This window comes from Amborella trichopoda, chromosome 13, assembly GCF_054954075.1.
Source record: "Amborella trichopoda isolate Santa Cruz 75 chromosome 13, AtrichopodaSantaCruz75HAP2 v2.0, whole genome shotgun sequence".
Classification (NCBI taxonomy): Eukaryota; Viridiplantae; Streptophyta; class Magnoliopsida; order Amborellales; family Amborellaceae; genus Amborella; species Amborella trichopoda.
Genome location: NC_142348.1, coordinates 50686237 through 50703680, shown reverse-complemented (window position 1 = coordinate 50703680; position 17444 = coordinate 50686237). Strand labels below are relative to the sequence as shown.

The 17444-nt window shown below is 35.5% G+C and overlaps 1 protein-coding gene and 1 long non-coding RNA gene across 6 annotated transcripts; both read left to right on the top strand.

Moving 5' to 3' along the window:
- Positions 1-2623: 2623 nt before the first annotated feature.
- LOC18445928 (calcium uniporter protein 3, mitochondrial) lies at positions 2624-5227 on the top strand. Its single transcript, XM_006856054.4, has 2 exons — positions 2624-3340; positions 4281-5227. The coding sequence occupies exons 1-2, from the start codon at positions 2813-2815 to the stop codon at positions 4746-4748; spliced, it is 996 nt and encodes a 331-aa protein (XP_006856116.1). The 5' UTR covers positions 2624-2812; the 3' UTR covers positions 4749-5227.
- Positions 5228-9875: 4648 nt separating this feature from the next.
- On the top strand, positions 9876-16012 carry LOC110008245 (uncharacterized). 5 transcript variants are annotated; one of them, XR_016048433.1, is made up of 4 exons: positions 9876-9936; positions 14241-14330; positions 15571-15695; positions 15772-16012. It is a non-coding gene; the product is annotated as an uncharacterized LOC110008245 (long non-coding RNA). The 5 variants fall into 5 exon arrangements; XR_016048434.1 differs by lacking the exon at positions 9876-9936 and adding an exon at positions 10037-10361; XR_016048435.1 differs by lacking the exon at positions 9876-9936 and adding an exon at positions 10137-10154.
- The last annotated feature ends 1432 nt before the right edge of the window (positions 16013-17444 follow it).

The window sequence follows — 17444 nt, the reverse complement described above, 5'->3', positions numbered from 1 at the left end:
GGAAAGAGCGACTCGGGTTTCTAACTCGCCAAAATCAACATTTCCAATTCATCCCTCTTCCACAGAGTGTGGGAAAGAGTGACTCGGGTAGGGTGCTCGGCACAGGCCTGAATTTGACTTACTCGGCCTGAGTTGAGCTGAGTTCTACCAAGGCTATAAAGTGTTGTAAAATATATACTTACATGAAAAAATCTAATAATAAAGGAAACATCTTTAGGGCAAAATTAAATAAAATACGTCAAAATGAGGTTAAAAAAGTATTGAAAAAATAGGTTTTGGAAAAAACACTTTTGTGATTGGGGGTATTTTTAAAATAATAAAAAAAATGAAAAATATATAAAAATAAGAATTCAGGGTCAAAAAATACTTTTTAATCTTTGCCAAAATGATATAAAATATATTTTTAAAAAAAAAACCTAATAAATTTCATATTTATTGTATTTTTAAATATTTTTTAAATTCATTCAAGATCACACCCGGATATTGGCGACCATCCGAACTTGCTCGCTGGAGTAATAAAAAACTGCATCCACGATCCCATTCTCTCCCACTCCAAGTTGCCTCATTTTAAGTTAAGGGTTCTAGCCTAAGGAACCTCGTCTCTCTGTAGTTTCAATCTGTGCTTCAAATTGTGTGGCGGTTGGGTGGATCCTTCAACTTCTAGGCATGTTTTGGATTGTTGGATTGGTGATCTAGATCGATTTGAATCGGCGCTATCTCTCATTTAAAAAATATTTATATCTATTTACGCATTTAGGAAGACCTAAAAAAAAAAAAATATATATATATATATATATATATATATATATAAAGATTTATATAAGCCTGCTACCTAAAAATGTAGAATTAAAAGTGCACCTAAAAAATCCATCATATAAAGTTGTTTGGATGTTGGAAATATCGAGATGTATGGATACAAAAATAAAAATAAAAGATTTCGAGTCCACAACATAATGTATCTTGTAACACATTATTTGAGCCGTTTATTTTCAATATTTTGATGTGTTTATAAATCTACTGGATTTGATCTATTTTTAGAATTTAAAATTTTATAATTAGAGATGAAAATAGATTATCCATCTTAAAAAAAATTTATATAAAAAACATATTTACGATAAAATTTAGATGTGGTCCTTAATTAGATCGTTCAAAGCTGCAACCTCATGCAAACCACACTCAAAGCATTACACAAAAAAAAAAATGAAGAGAGAAAGAGAGAGGGAAAAAACTCACTAGTGCCAAGCAAAGAGAAAGAATAAGAACTCTCTCTCTAGTTTTAACCTAAGGGAGACAAAAAAACGTCTTTCTCTCTCTTACGTTGGGGGAATGAGGCTGGACCCGCACTTCCTAAATTTGACGAGTGGACCCCCGCAAGAAACCTAAGGCTGGCTGACGTCCATTGTAGACTTTAACCATGTGGGCTAAAGTTCGAAAATACCCCTTTAACATTTGTCCTCTACTGCCTGAGAAATTGACAAAATCAACCCCATCGCCGAACCGATATTTATCTATTCTCTGCCGAAACACACCGAAATTTAGAGCCACGAACCGTTACTTAATTTGAAGCCGTAAACCGTTACTTAATTTGATGCCGTAAACCGTTATTTAATTTGAAGCCGTAAACCGTTACTTAATTTGATGCCGTAAACCGTTATTTATAACGCATACGGCATGTGCCTTTAATCGTTACTAAGTTTAATTTTTTTAAAAGTTAAAAAAATTTAAACTTAATAATGTAAAAAGCACTAAGTTTAATTGTCTTTAATATAAGGGTGCAGTATGGAGCCTAGCTTTAAACAATTAAATTAGAGCCTACACTCAAATGGTGTCGAAAAATATGGTTTCAATGCTGAAAATATTTTTGATAGCTTTAAAATATATTTTTATTTTTATTTATAAATTTTAAATCTTAAAACATAATATAGATTGAGAGATATATAAAAACTTGAAAATTGACGATAAAAAAATACGTTATAAAATAAACTATTTTCAAAACTTGAAATCCACTTTTTTTGTCATTTGCATGCATCTTGATGTCGAGACAATCAATTTGAGCATAAAAAACAACCTCTTTTAATGAAATGTTTGAGGTAGGCTTTAATTTGATCGTTTAAAGCCTCGGCTATGTATAAACATTTTCGCAGAGACGCTTACGTGGCTCAACAAAGAAACATCTGGTCTCTCTGTGTCTTGAATTGTAAAGTAGAATTCGGTTAAGGGGTATTTCCGTCATTTAGTCAGATCTCCCGCCGCGCTTGGAAACCAGCGGTTTCCATCGCCTTGCGTCAGCCGTCGAGGCGCGAGATGCGCCTCTCTCACTCTACTTTCACTTTCCTCCTCTCTCTCTCTAAACTGTCCTCTCTCTCTCTCTCTCTCTCTCTCTCTCTCTCTGGTGTCATTTTTTTCTGGAACCAAAGGGTCCCTTCGCCGTGCGTCAACCCCCCCTCTCTCTTCTTCCTCGCTCATTTTTGTCTGTTTCTCTCTCTAAATGTCAAAATGCCTATATGCCCTTCTATCTTCTTTGTCTGCTTCTCTCTTTTCTCTAAGCTGTCATCTATTTCTCTGTCAAAATATTTCTCTCTCATCTGCCTATATAAGGGACAGGGTCCTTCCCATTAACCCTGCAATTCAAAATCGAATAGCCCTCCTTTTTCGGAGTCTTCGCATTAAATCTCCGTCTCCCTTTCTCTCTCTCTATATTTCCCCCGCATTTCCAAAAGAATCGCCATCGCCCTCCTTTTCTTGGTGTCATTGAACTCGCCTGTCTCCAGTCTCTCACTCTCACGATCTCTTTGCATTTCTCTCTTTAAAAATGGCAGCTCGTAGAGCTCTGAGACAACTAATGCACAGACCACCGAACCCCAGGCCCACCTCCATCTACATAAGCAAAATCCCCAAGTTGCCAGAAAACCCATCAATTTCCAGTGAGAAGCAAAACTTCCGTCGATTTTTGCAGCGCAGAGGCATTTTTCAGGCGGCCACATCGCCGGAGGTCTTCTCCCTCCCCTTGGGCGACATGCTCATGGAGAAGATCAAGAAGATCAACGGCCACGATCGCCTCCACCTCGAAACCCTAGCACCCCCAGCCGTCGATCCTCTGCGAGTCAGGGTCACGGTGAAAGACGTGCAAAAGCTGGTTGAGATTGCTCAGCTCGATGCCATTAAAGCTTCGCTCAGAGAGCTTGAAAAGCCCTGCATAACCTACGATGAGTTCGTGAGAATTTGCAGAGAAAAAATCGGCCTTACGAACACCGATATTTCGCTAAATATCGTGAAAAAGCTCGAAGAAAACGGAAGCGTTATAGTGCTCGGTGACTTGGTATTTCTTAGACCGGAGCAGGTGAGAGATTTGTCAATTTTTTTTTTGTTTTTCAGTAACTTATTTTTTCTTAAAATGACTGAATACCTTTGATTCTTTTACCAAAATGACGGTGTCTTTGGGGTACGAGGGTTTTCCTTTTCGTTTGGAAGAAAAAAAGTCATGGATTATGAAAATGGCGGAATTTCCGACTGTTTTTCTGAAATAACGACTTTTTCGTTTTTTTGACGTGTCTGATACACTTTCTTCCAAAACCTCTCTCCAAACACAGCTGAAATTCTCTCTCTAAAATATCGAAGCAGAGCCTCTGTTCTGTTTTTTCACTTGCCTGGTAACATGAGTAGATAGTGGGGTGTTTTGGTCATTTTTTACTTTGGTTGGCCAGCTGGCTTGTGGTACGGGTTCATAAATGGACGGTTCAGATCAAATGGTATTGGGCGTTCGATTAAAAATCAGCCTTAGATTTTTTTGGTTTTAGCCTTTCGGATTTTGGAGCCTAGCTTTTCAACAAAAATAATTTGTCCTAATCTCACTGGAGAAGAAATGCTTATGAGTGTAATTCATGGTTTAAAATTATATTAGTAGATTTTGATTCAAGAGTCACATTCAGCTGCTTCAAATGTGAAATCAATAATTATATATCATTTATTTATACTAATTATTCTAAATAAAAACATATTTATGAAGACATTAACCATTAAGATATTCAAAATGCCCAATTTTAGATTAGATGACTAGGGGCTACTGGGACTTTTTAGCACAAGGGACACATGATCTTGATGTAAACTTACTTCTTTTCTATTTGAATTATTAATCACCAACACCTATAAAAGAAAAAAAATCTAAGAATGGTTTCTATGCTAATAATGGCTGCTTACAAATTTTGATTTAGGTAACAAGAGCTATTGATAACTTGGTGGTTTATGTGCTCATAATGGACTTCTTTTGAAATTTGATTCAGGTTGCAAGAGCTGTAGAAAACATTGTAGCCATGTCGGTGCCGGATGATCCCAGACGACGAGAACTAGAGAAAATGGAGAAGGAGAAGGAGGATATCGATGGTCTTGCAGAGCAACTCGTACGTCGAGAGCTATCATGCGGTCTAGGGATTGTAGCGGCCCAGACAGCTTTCTTCATGAGGCTAACCTTCTGGGAGCTCTCATGGGATGTTATGGAGCCCATCTGTTTCTTTGTCACCTCTGTGTATGCCATGGCTGGCTACACTTTCTTCCTCAGGACCAAGAGAGAACCATCTTTTGAAGGAATTTTTGCTTCAAGATTCAGTGAAAAACAATACAAACTAATGAAGTCAAAGAATTTTGATCTAGAACGATTTCACCAATTACAGAGAGCCTGTAAAGGATATCCTCCTATGTCTTCTCACTCTGAGCCCCGGACCACAGCTCTGGGCGCCACCCTCCCTCATTAGGTCTGTTGGGGGATAGAAGATGTTGGTTTAGACCATTGTTTCTTCATAATTTAGTGTTAGAGAGATATCTCATGTTCTTCTCAAATTTTTAGAGGTAAGAGGACACAAAAGTTATCTTTCGAATGAAGAACTGGGTATAGAAAACCCAAAGAGTAGAAAGCATAGGTTTTTCCTCCTTTGGAGATGGAGGGTACCAGAGGTGTTTGGTGAAAAAGTGGGTACAGGAAATTGGTACATTAGTGCCATAATGTCTCCAAAATAGCATGGTTGAGTGGTTGTTTTCTCTAACCCAGAAAATCCTTAAACATGGGGAGATCTGACAGCATTGGCCCTATGATACGACTGTAACACTGATTTGTATCTTCCCTTTTTTTGGTTAATGAAAAATAGGCATTGGCCCTATGATATGACTCTAACACTGATTTGTATCTTCCCTTTTTTTTAGTTAATGAAAAACAGGTACCGGGCCTTTTACCTCACTGATTTACCAAAAATAAATAAAAAAACATGACGTGCTTTGACATGGATGTGTTGAGGAATATGACAATATTGGAGAGGTCATTAAGCTTGGCAATCTGACTTCAAAAGAGAATATCAATATGATGTGCTTTGACATGGATATGTAGTTTGTACTTTGTACATAATAATAATAATAATAATGTCCAATGTAACTGATCTAATTACTTGGTGATTGCATTACTCTCTTCTCTCTTTTCAATGGTAATCATGCGTTTTAATGGTTCATCTCTCTCCATACCTCTCTCTGGTTGTGTAACATGGTTAATTTAATATGAGCTATCTTCTAGCTAGTTAGGTTCTGTTTGGATGAACCTTTTTTTACAAGTGAGGAATAAAATTGCCCTGGAATTTCATCAGAGGGGTAATAATATCAGCTTGATATTTCACGAGGGACTCTCAAGAATGAAACAAGTTAATACCAATAATAGAACCGTTAACGATTAAAAAGATATTGAAAAACATATTAAAGTAATATTAAAAAAAAGAGCTGAGTACGAGTCTGATCAGGTTTTGCTCGAGTATTGTAAAGACAACGCTCAAGTATTGCTGCCAAGAACCCAAATAGGGTTTTAACATTCAAGCGACCGCATAGACTAAGGCCCCATTTGGTCCCAACAAGTTTATGAAAGACAGTTATTCATTAATGAAGGAAGATGGTCTTTTTTTTCTTTTTTTTTTCAATACTATGGACTTTTTGGTGGAGTTTCGTTGACAGGAAGGACTGCTAAAGTCAACATCCAGGAATTTAGTAGCCGATCAAGGTGGGCGTTTTCTACTTCTACTATTACATGGGTGGAGGCAATCTTCGCAAAATCGAACCGGAACGGTTAACCGGTCATGAGGTTGGGAGCGGTTCGAATAGGAATCAGACTAATTGAAGCGGTTAACCGGACTAACCGGTCAAGTAGATTTAAAAAAAAAAAAAAAAAGGGTCAAAATCCCCAAAAATTATTAAAAACAAATAGAAAAACTTGATTAAGAATACACCATCACATTACATACATTTTTCTTATAAAAAAATTTGATACAACTTTTTATATAATTTAATATTTGAATATTATGAAAATATGCAAGATACTTTATAATTTCATATAAATTCAATGGGTAAAGTAACAATGAATGATAAGTCCAACTAACAATAGATGATACAACAATATATGTTTCTATATTGTTTTAATATTGATGTTGAAAAATGTTGTTTTAATGTTGAAAACCCTTTGACACGGTTTAGAATTGGGTTTGAGAACGTATTTTTTTGTAGCATGATGTTCCCAGCTTTTGGAAGGGTTGTGAGTTAAGGTAGTAAGAGACAGCACCTCATTTACTTAATAACTTGGTTATCAAATGCAGGGTGTGGGTCAAGGTGTTAAGTGCTCATTCAAATGGCCAAATCTCATATTTTAAAAAAATATGGCCAAGTCGATTTTCAAATGGCCAAATCGATTTTGAAATGACCAAATCGATTTTGAAATGGCCAAACCTCATTTACTCAGTAACCTTTTGAGTTGGGTTTTAACATGAAAAAAAAAATTTATATAAGATGGCAACTTTAAAATGTAGAATTAAGATGCATATTTAAAAATAGAAATAAAAAGCAGGCTAAGTTTTTATTTATTTCAGCATGCGGAAACATGAGAGATGAGTAAAGCACTTTTTAGTTTCTAGTAAAGCACTTTTTAGTTCCTACCTCTTTTCTTCATAGAGGCTAAGAAACAGATTTAAGGAGTATGAAGTTGCAACAAATGATAGATAGCTTGTAATAAATAAAAAAACAAATTAGAAGAAAATGTCACAACTAAACAAGAAGTTGAGAATACAGACATCAGTAACATACACAAAAAATAACCTTAAAAATAAATTTTTTCTCATATTCATCACAAAATAATATTTTTATAAAAAAATGTATAAAACATTGGAAACAATCCAACAAGCTCACCAAAAATGTATAACATTAAAAAAAAACAAATTTTTTCCTCATATTTATCACAAATAAACATATTTTTGTAAAAAAATATATAACATTAAAAACAATCCAACAAGCTCACCAAAAATATATAAATTTAGAAAAAAAAGAAGATATTATTTGTTTCTCATATTCATCACAAATTTCATATTTTTATAAAAACAAAACGTAATTTTATTTAAAAAAAAAATGTTTTTAGAACCCTAAAATCGAGTCAAAGAATACAAAAACTTTAGAGTCGAAATCAACCCCAGATCTTTCATTTTTTGAACAAATTGATATGGGGATATGATCGATACTTCAATTAAGATTCAAATGCTCCAAATTTCATGAAAACTTATTCACTATTGAGATCTTTGTTCAAAAAATTGCAAATTTTTTACTTCACGATAATTTCAGGAAAAAACGCTGCAAAAAAAAATTGATATAAAATTTTTTAATCAATAGTAAATCAAAATAGCTAGTTTATTTGATAGATAAGGACACTTTATGATTAAACTTCAGTGATTAATTTGATAAAAATCGATCAATTGATCGATCAGAAATCAATTTGTTTGGATAAAAACAGTTCTTCGAGTAGTAGTACTTCGGGCCCAAAAAAAGCTCAAATCTTCATCGTTTTGGTAAATTTGAAATATGCAAACATTGAATCCTTCAACAATCAATCAAAGCCCTCCATTTTTTTGAAAATCTATGAGGTATTAAAGCTGCATTTGATAGAATGGTAGAAATTTCTAATTTTCAAAATCCCCATTTCAATCCGCCAAGAACTCTTTGTTTTTCGACTTTTGATTCAATAATAGATAATCTATAGAAACTTTACGGTGTATAACATCAATATTTAACTAAAAAAACTACAAAATGGAAGAAAAAAAGCTGCAAAATCTTGATCTATGAAAATAACGGGCATGTGTTTAATAACAGTTATTATTTAATGTGTCATAACGGTGTTATAACGCACGAAAACAACAATAAACCGGACGGGTTAGGAAAACCAGTTGGTTTTGAAAAAAAACTGCCGGTTCGACATTGCAGAGTTCCGTCTTACCATGTATACGGCAAAACCAGCCCTAACTGGAATCGCCACCCCACCACGAGCAATCTAACCGGCCAGTTTTACGAACACTAGGTGGAGGTGAGAAACCCTAATAGGTAAAGTTGGTTAGTGCAAACAGGACCTAAAGTTCTTTCTCCCTCAAATGTATGCTATAGGGGCGTAACAAGTTAACGCTATTATGTTTACGTAGAATCGAAACGGCGTCATATACTAGAGTCCTGTTTGAATGTGTCGGCAGCAGTATGCTGGCCATGCCTTCATAGGCAAGAATGAAAAAAAGGCCATAAAAAATTTCCTTAATCAGTCATGTTTGACGAATAAGTAGGCTTCAATTCATGAAGTCGCACGAATTCTGCACCAACTCTCTTCTCTGGTTGATGTACAGGCGAGCTCATCAACCAAATTCAAATTTCTTTACTCTTTTTAAAAATCTTACATCGGTTTCGTTATTTTAGTCCCCGCTTTTGATGTTTGATTCATGAGAAAGTCGGTAAGCGCATGCACCCGCCTTCCCATGGTTGTTGGCAGACCATCTAATGTGTGTGACTCTCTTTAGGAAATAACTTCCCCACGAACTGAATGCCAAAGCACGAATTGGAGAGAAGTTTCACATCAACTTAAACCCTAACCCTGATAATTTTGCAAGTCCTTTGGAAATGTACCGAGTCGAAACGGTTTTCAATATCGCTTCGCTATTTATGGGACACATGTCAAAGGTATTTCAATAATTTCATAGAAAGCTTAGACATATATCCTTGTCACCTATAGATCCTTTATGTCCGAACTTGGAAGCGATGCATTTCTTCAAGGTTCTTCCCAGACAATGGCCCTGGCCCGGGCCCCAAAAAATAGGGCTTGACCCACCCGAGGGCTCGGCCAAGCCACCCCTTGGCTCGGCCCAATCTTTATTTTTTAATTCATTTTTCATTATATATTTACAATCTTATTTAGTCCAGCTTGGCTTGGATAGGGCTACGGCCTAGTCTGGGCTTGGGCTGGCCCTTAGGGGAATAGAGCCAGAATAGGTCGGCCTCACCCAAGCGGGCCCTTTACCAGCCCTATTACCGGGAAAAAGACCAAATCTAAGCCATTTTCGGCACTAAATTTTGTTTATTGGGGTAATTTATTCTGTTTAAAAAATCTACTAATATTTTGGGAAAGGAAAATTGTTTCATGCGGGCTGGACAAATCACTACATATGCGGTCCAAAACGTGTAAAGCATCTACGTGCTCCATCTAAAACCAATGAAAACCAACGGTTCAAATGTTTTCTTACTAGAATTATTATTTTTAATTTTTAAAATTTATTTACTTATTTATATTCATGATTTTCACTAAGTTTGAGATTACATGTCTTTAAAAATTAAGTCCAAAAATCTATTTCAAAAATAGATTTATCAATTGGTCCGTATTTCTACATACGCGGGCTTGGACGCATAGAAACCGGGGCCTTTGGGAAATGATCATGTGAGGATCTGATGAATCTCGAGATGACACCTTAACCGTCTCTCCCACCGGTTAACGCTTTCAACCGGTGATCTTTGAATTTAATCGGTTATTAAGACCTGTATTGTGTATGAAATTTGACGATTTTCAGGTGGAGGTTGAGGCAAAGATAGAAACAAGACTTTAATCTCCTCAGCTCCAAGGTATTTTTTCACACCCAGGGCTTCTTACTATGCAATTTATTATCTGTCACTGTCTAATTTGACCTAGATACTCCTCTCTCTCTCTCTCTCTCTCTCTCTCGATGCCTTTTATTCATATTACAGAAACAAGGAAACCTTTTATCGAGGGTTTGGTTTATCCTATCTCTGGTTCTTTAACAGTCTTTTAGCTTTTACGATGCTTGAAGGGATTTATGCAGGTAACCCGTCTAGTGTATTGATTCGAAACACACTCACATAATGTAAAAATTAATCTTTTGAGAAACCAAAACACCAATCATATTGATTCGAAATACACTCACATAAATGTAAACATTGATCCTTTGAGAAACCAAAAGATAATCGCAGATGTGAGTGTGCCCTCATCGCCTTCATTGCTGCAAGCTAAGAGCTCAGAGAAAGCTACAGTGAGTCCTCTATAATTTTTTTATTTTTTAGAGCTCACAAAAGATAATCGCAGATGCGAATGAGATTTTTTTCTGAGATTTTTCCTGATTAAGCTCAAAAAATATTAGCCCCAAGTCTCCATAGAGCCTTTTTTTTTTTGTTTCCTTTTTATTTTCCTGGTTATGCACAAAGAAGAAAATACCCAAATTTTGATGTGGGTTTTCTGTTTATTGAGAAGCACTATTTGGGGCTCGAGAGTTTGATTAATTTAATTTTGTGTCTATTATGTATTTTTTTTTGGGTTTTAGGTGTTTGATTAATTGATCATTGTTGCTGTCGTTGATGATGTTGTTTTTGTGGTGTGTCATTGAACTAATTTTCATTTGGTTTTATGCATTCATAAAACCAGTATTCTTTCATTCTTTTTATTTTTGTTTATTGATGAAAGCTTATTTAGGAGGTTGTATTATGCAGTAGGATTTGATAAACTATTATGCAGTACGATTTCATTGCCTTCACTTTACTTGTTTGTTGTCATGCTACCATCATGTATGGCTTTTTGTATTGCTATTCTTTTTTCATTTCTTTTTTTTATGCTTAAATAGTTACAATCTCTGTGAGTTTTGGTTCTTTTTCTGGGATGATGTTTTCTTTGATTGTGTCGTTATATATTGCTCGTTTTCAATTATTTTTTACTTGCTCGAGGGTCTGTCAATTATGCCGGACATGTTTTGTTGTTTTGTGAAAGTTATAACCATTTCACATTGGATTTAGTCTGAGAAAAGATAAAAGAAAAGGTTTGTATCATTTTCTTTGTATCTCAAGCTATTAGCTTATAGAGAGTCTGCTGCCAAATGGTGGGTGAACATGTACAGAGCCAACTAAATTTGATTCTAATCCTCCAACTAAACCTAAGCCACATTGCACAAAAGAAAAAATTCAAGCTACCAAAAAGTTGAGGAAAACCATCTCATTAGTTACATATTCCATTGGGAAAGTTTCACAGATGAGTGGTTTTCAATGCAATACTAACTGCTCCATAGGATTGCTACCATTGGCAAAGGTTGAATACATGGTGGAATCAAAAGTCATACCACCAAAAATGGCACTCCATTAACAGTTGCTTAAATGAGTACATCATAGGCCGTATTGTTCATAGGATGTAAGCAATTCCATTGTGGCATGTTGAGTTCTCTTAGGCAATTTGGTTCTCTATATTCTTATTTATGTCTGTTGATTTCTCGTAACATACAAATTACAGAAGTATTGTGATTGGGAACAAATATTTTTGCATTCAGCAATTAAAATGTCATCCGCTTCCACATTTAGGAAGCTTGGTTTTCTTTAACAATTGTTGAGATGAGGCTTTATGTTTATTTTCTCTGTAATTTGATATGAAGTCAATGGAGTAGCAGGAATATGAACTTATGTCGCTGTTAAGTCTACTGTTTAGACAATTGTATTTCGGGGGAATACGTTGCTATCTTGAAAGGCCATATGTATTTAGAGTAATAGTCAATGGATATTGGTATGTGATTGTTTTTTGGTGGTTAATGTGGATGTTTATGTGATTGAGTTTTGGTGGTTAATGTAGATGTCTGTGTGATTGATTTTTGGTGGTTAATGTGGATGTCTATGTGATTGATTTTTGGTGGTTAATGTAGATGTTTATGTGATTGAACGGTTAATGTAGATGTTTATGTGCCCACACATCAGTAAGTTCAATAGGCAATTTCTTTTCTAGAAGAAATAAGAGTCCAATATTTTTCTGATTTGTGAGTACTCCAATATCCAATAACCAGCCATGGCCTTTGAAACCATGGACATTCCATGATAGCACTGACATATATACATTAAGAATTTAAAGACTTGTCGAGAGTATTTGAATTTTAGGAAATAAGGAACCTTTCTTTCCTTGAGCTCTTAGGCCATTTGTTGGTTATTAGCATCAGGTATTCCCCACTTTATTGCAATCTTGGCCACTAAAATTTTCTCTTATAACTTCACGAGGCCAGCTTCCAGGCATTGAGCCTTTGTATTCTTGCCTGACTTTGATTAAAGGGATATGAATTCAAATGGGGAGAGAAAGTGTGTTCATATGCATGTTTATATCCTTGGTACATCGTATCCCTGAGAAAGTGTGTTCATTTCAGACAGATATGCATGTTTATGTCCTTCCTACATTGTATCATATATGTCCAAGCAATCATAACTTGAAATTTTCAGCCACTTGTGAGGAAAACATTGGAATTTTCAGTTTCTAGTTTCCCGTTATAGAATATTTTTTTAAAGTTTTTGACACAACTCATTTGAGAGAGCTGATACCCAGGAAGTTTTCTAAAATTCTCATGTAACGTAGGGATCAATGTTTGACATTACCATATAACAGAAGCTTACTACTAGTTTGACTCTAGAATCTGAGTGGAATCGACTGAAGCAAGTCAACTCAACTCGGCTCAACTTTCCAAACAATATCTTGAAAACATAGATGCTTCAATTTCTCCAAAAATTTTAACTGTGTTAATGTTTGGATTATTTTTACAAAGTTTTGATGCTGATTTTTTTCTTGGCATTTTCCATTGGATCTCTATCGTTATCTTATGTGGCTGAGTTGTTAGACAAAGAATTACAGTACACAGTTATGGTTATCACAAGAATGCAAACAATGCTTCCATGGAGAAAACTTTGAATAAGGAAAGGAATATCATTAAGAAATTACTTCATTTTGGTGTTTAACCAAACCAAGCCCCAGGGACTTACCTATAGCTTGAATACTCTCCATAGTTGATACTGTATCTGTTTTTGTGTTTGTAGTGGCATGAAATGCTATCATCGTCTCTATTTTCTTGTTCATGCCCTAATGGAAATGGGCTTTCTTGAACGCAACAAAATAAATTAGGTTAATAGGGAAATAAGAGTGTTGGGGTTTGTGGCTTTTAAAGGCCGTGAGAGCTTATATATATCATTTATAGTGCATTATGCAATTTAGTGGGAGTGTGAGTGTAACTGACCAAATTTGATTCATTTATAGTGCATTATGCAATCATCTCTTGTACATTTACCTTTTGTACAAGGTGGTCACTATTAATCTTGATCATTGGATGTAAAATGAGGTGGCGACATTTATTTCGTTGACCAAGCTCAAAGTTTAAAAGAAATTTTCTCGAACTTTGTGACACACTCAAGCTATCAGATTTCACATAGGATGGTTGTAAGTAATTGTGACCTCCCTATACCAAAGGTAAATGGTCTCATTGTATGCAATCCCATCTTTTAAATGTAATATGTGACCTTTTTTTTTTTGGTAGGAGTGACCAAAAATATTAGTTTGACTTTCCACCATTACTGACAAATAACGAAGTTCTAGGTGTTTAAATTGGTTTTATCCTAATTAGACTAGAAATGGATTTGGGTATGCCTCCCTAAATTATAATGGCTGATTTGTGGGATAGATTGCTCAAAGTTTTTCTCTCACCTCACAGATTTCCTAAATTCCTAGTTGATCAAGGTTAATCATTAAATAGGCATTACCTAGGGGGTCTTGAGACTTGTATAAGGAGGTGAGCCCCCCTCCTCATAAGACACAATTGGAGCCTCTGTCTCCTTTCTCTCCTCCACGCCCCAAATTCTCTCTCTAACATCTCTAGTTATTATCTCTCTCCTCCCTCTCTCTCTAGGTGGCATGCCACCCTATAATAAATTTAAAGGGGGTAGCATGCGAACCCTAATAAGGTTACATTGTAGAGAGGGGCACCTAGCCTAGAAAGGGAGGTGCCTTTGAGGCATGCCCTAATATGTTCCTAAGGAGTTCTAACCAAATCCTAATTGTCTTTTATGCTCTCTAAAACCCTAGTTTATGAAGTATTGCTTATAGAAGCTTCTCGGCTTTGAAAATTCAGCAAGACCATCAGGATCGAAGTGTGCTATTCGTCAGAAAATCGAGTGTGGGGTGTACTAAGTCCTATGAGGTTGACCTTGAGCATAATCCAGTAAGTCTTTCCAGCTATTTAGTTATTTTTTAGTCTTAGCTGCTTGGTTATTCTGATTTTTCTGGAACATTATTTGTACTTAAATTGATACATAGAAGTTTGGTTTTTGGTGGTAAAAAGAAAGGTTTTGGGTTATATTTAGGGTTTTATTTTTTGTTTACAGCAGTATATTGTAACACTTGTACATGGAATTCGGATTTAATAATAAAGAAAATTAATAATTTTATTTTTGTTTTATAGTCTCGAATTCCACACATCCACACCTTTCAAAGAGGGGGAGATTTTCAATTTATTTTTAGGTGCTGGTTATGGGGATCACCTAAACTGGCACACATCCTCACATTCTGGATTAGTGATTGTGTAAACTGCAAGTATCCAATCTGTTTTGAGTTTAAATAACACAAAATTGCTTCAAATTCCTTTTGCTGGTTATCTCAGGAAAACGCAAAGGATTTTCTAGCTATTAGTTTTTCTTCTTACACAAAAATAAATTAAAAATTATACATCAGAAATTTCTCGTTATGGCTACCCCTTTTCCATTACTATGGCCCTTTTCATGAGGGGGAGTGTTAACTCCTGGCTAGTCATCTATATTTCCTAGTTGCATTTCCCATGCGTCTCAATTGGTAATGTTTATTTTTCATGTGCTTGACGAAACTTTCTCCTTGATCAAGTGGCTAACAGGACCTTGTTATCTATAGATTAGTTCACTGCATGCTAGAAATTTTGTTTTTCCTCTTCAAGACTAATCCCATTTCCTTCTCCTTGAAGTATGTGGGTAATGGGGTGCATGAGAGACTTCATATGCCCATGATGCTAGAATTTGTGGACTCGTTCTGGCGGTTTCTAGGCATGTGTGAGATTTGTTGTGTGAAAGGAAAGTATATATTGTATATCCGGTTAATGATAATGGAGGGATTCAAACCCTCACCATGACAGACAATAAGCATGCACACTACCCAGCGCACGACTTGAGTGTTCCGTATGTTTTGTTGGTTTTGTTTTGTGATCTTTGTGTTCTTCATGTGAAGTAAATAAAAACATGCAAATGGCTTGAAAATGAAGTTTTTGTGTGTATCACTATTTTTAGTGAATTCTCTAGTATATATATGGGATACCCAGCTAAAGTAGATATGTATATTCCAGAAAGAAAAGCAGAAAATGACTACTAATCTGAATGTGTGTGTTCAGTAAGTTTAGTTGTTGATGGATTAGATATGGGTACACTAACTTCATGCAGGAAATTGAATGAGGTTTGTTGTTGCGGCAACACAATCCAGAGCCTGTTGTCAATATGGTGAGGCAGCAGTTCAAGAAAAATATGCACAAGACTGATCCAGAGAAGATCTAAAAGATGAAGGATGAGTAAGTTGGAGAGAGAGAGAGAGAGAGAGAGAGAGAGAGATTTGTGGTCTGATAGGTGTGTGGTTGGTCTGTGCAGCACGGCGAGTGGCCTAATCAATCATATCCCTTATGAATCAGACAAGCTTACAGGGCGTAAATTCACAAGCTCTTGATGTTTTGTAATGCTAGGGCTGGCGATGAATGATTTTCACAAAATTTTGTATCCTCTTTGCTAGTGAGATGACTTTAGAAAAAGTACTATTTTTTGTCATTGATGGAGTTTCTACACCATATTCATGTAAGATGTTTTCAAGAATATGGAAGATGTTTTCAAATAAGAACATAGTCTAAGCGCCAATACGAGATTAAAAACTGAATTTTTTCAAATGTTAAAGCATTTTCTGGGACATCATTCGGTACCAGAGGTGAGGGAAAAAAAACTGAAGATACCCATAATTTATGGTCATGTTTAATATCAACTCTCTCTCTCTCTCTCTCTCTCTCTTGTGGGTGCGTACTTTAAAACGAGTGTTTTGAAAACAGGAACCATGGTCAGACTTGATCCTTCGAAAATCCTAGTCCGATTGTCAAACCTGATACAGACTCAATGCATAAAGATAATAAATATATAAAGGAGGAAAGTCGGAAGATATGGAACAATTCCAGGGTTCCTTAACCTAAAACCACCCATCTCCTGACCTCACTATGGCCGATTCTGAATTACATTGGCGATTTCTCAAACATTGTAGTGAAATCAATTTTATGTTAAGTAAAAGAGAAAATGACCCGACGAAGTATTGCCCCAGACAATGTAACTTCCTAGTTCCGACAAATAATTGCAGATCAAGAATAGAAAGAGAGAATATTTCACAGTATATGCTCTAATCCATTGTTCCTCACTATGTGCTCTGATCCGTCTTCCATATTGTGAAGTAGATCCAAACTATGTTTGAATTAAGGGTAGTGCTAAGTCTATGATTTGATTATGAGTGTTAGCTGAGATCATATTGGAGTGTATGTGTTCTTACTTCTTAATGGCTAAGAGGGTATTGCAACTTTGAAGATTTTGGTGCATTCTATCGTTATTTTCAAATCCAATATAGAGAGTAATGGCTAAATGACACAGTAAGTTGATATGAAAAATTGGAAATTGGAATGATCATTCTTTATATTATAAACATGGGTGGAATTTCCAAATTGAATGCATGTTTTATTGCCTTTTAGAAGGCAAACAAACGAGCTTGGAATCGGTATTGATGCATTATATAGAACTTTTAAATGAACCTACTCTCATTAAGTCTGTTGTTGAATCAGCACCTTAAAATACATGGAGAGAGAGGGAGATAAAAATGAAAGAGAAACTGTTACATGATCACTTATTTCATATATACATGTAATGCACGTAATCCAACTAGTTCATGATTTATGCTCCTGCAGGAGCATATTGTCCATTTGCTCCTTTGGAAAATACTCATGTTAGTGATATCTTTTGGATACCAAATAGTGGAGATTCAATCTCTAAAACCCAATGACTAATCTTAAGATGAAAAACTAACTCACACTCTTCTATGTGCCTAAATTTTTTTGACAAATTCCAAGATTGAATAGGAACTATCCAATTTCTAGAGAGCGTGATATTGATATTCAAGAATCTAAAAATCCAACCTTTTTCTAGAAAATAATCACCTAGTGTTACTTAGATGGATAAAAAAATTTGTATCTAAAAACATCTCCCAAGTAACCATTTTTCCTGTGGGAGTTATTGAATTG

Coding starts and splice junctions, on each gene's coding strand:
- LOC18445928 (XM_006856054.4), top strand. CDS start 2,813: ATGGCAGCTCGTAGAGCTCTGAGACAACTAATGCACAGACCACCGAAC. Junction 3,341..4,280: donor TATTTCTTAGACCGGAGCAG/GTGAGAGATTTG, acceptor AATTTGATTCAG/GTTGCAAGAGCTGTAGAAAA.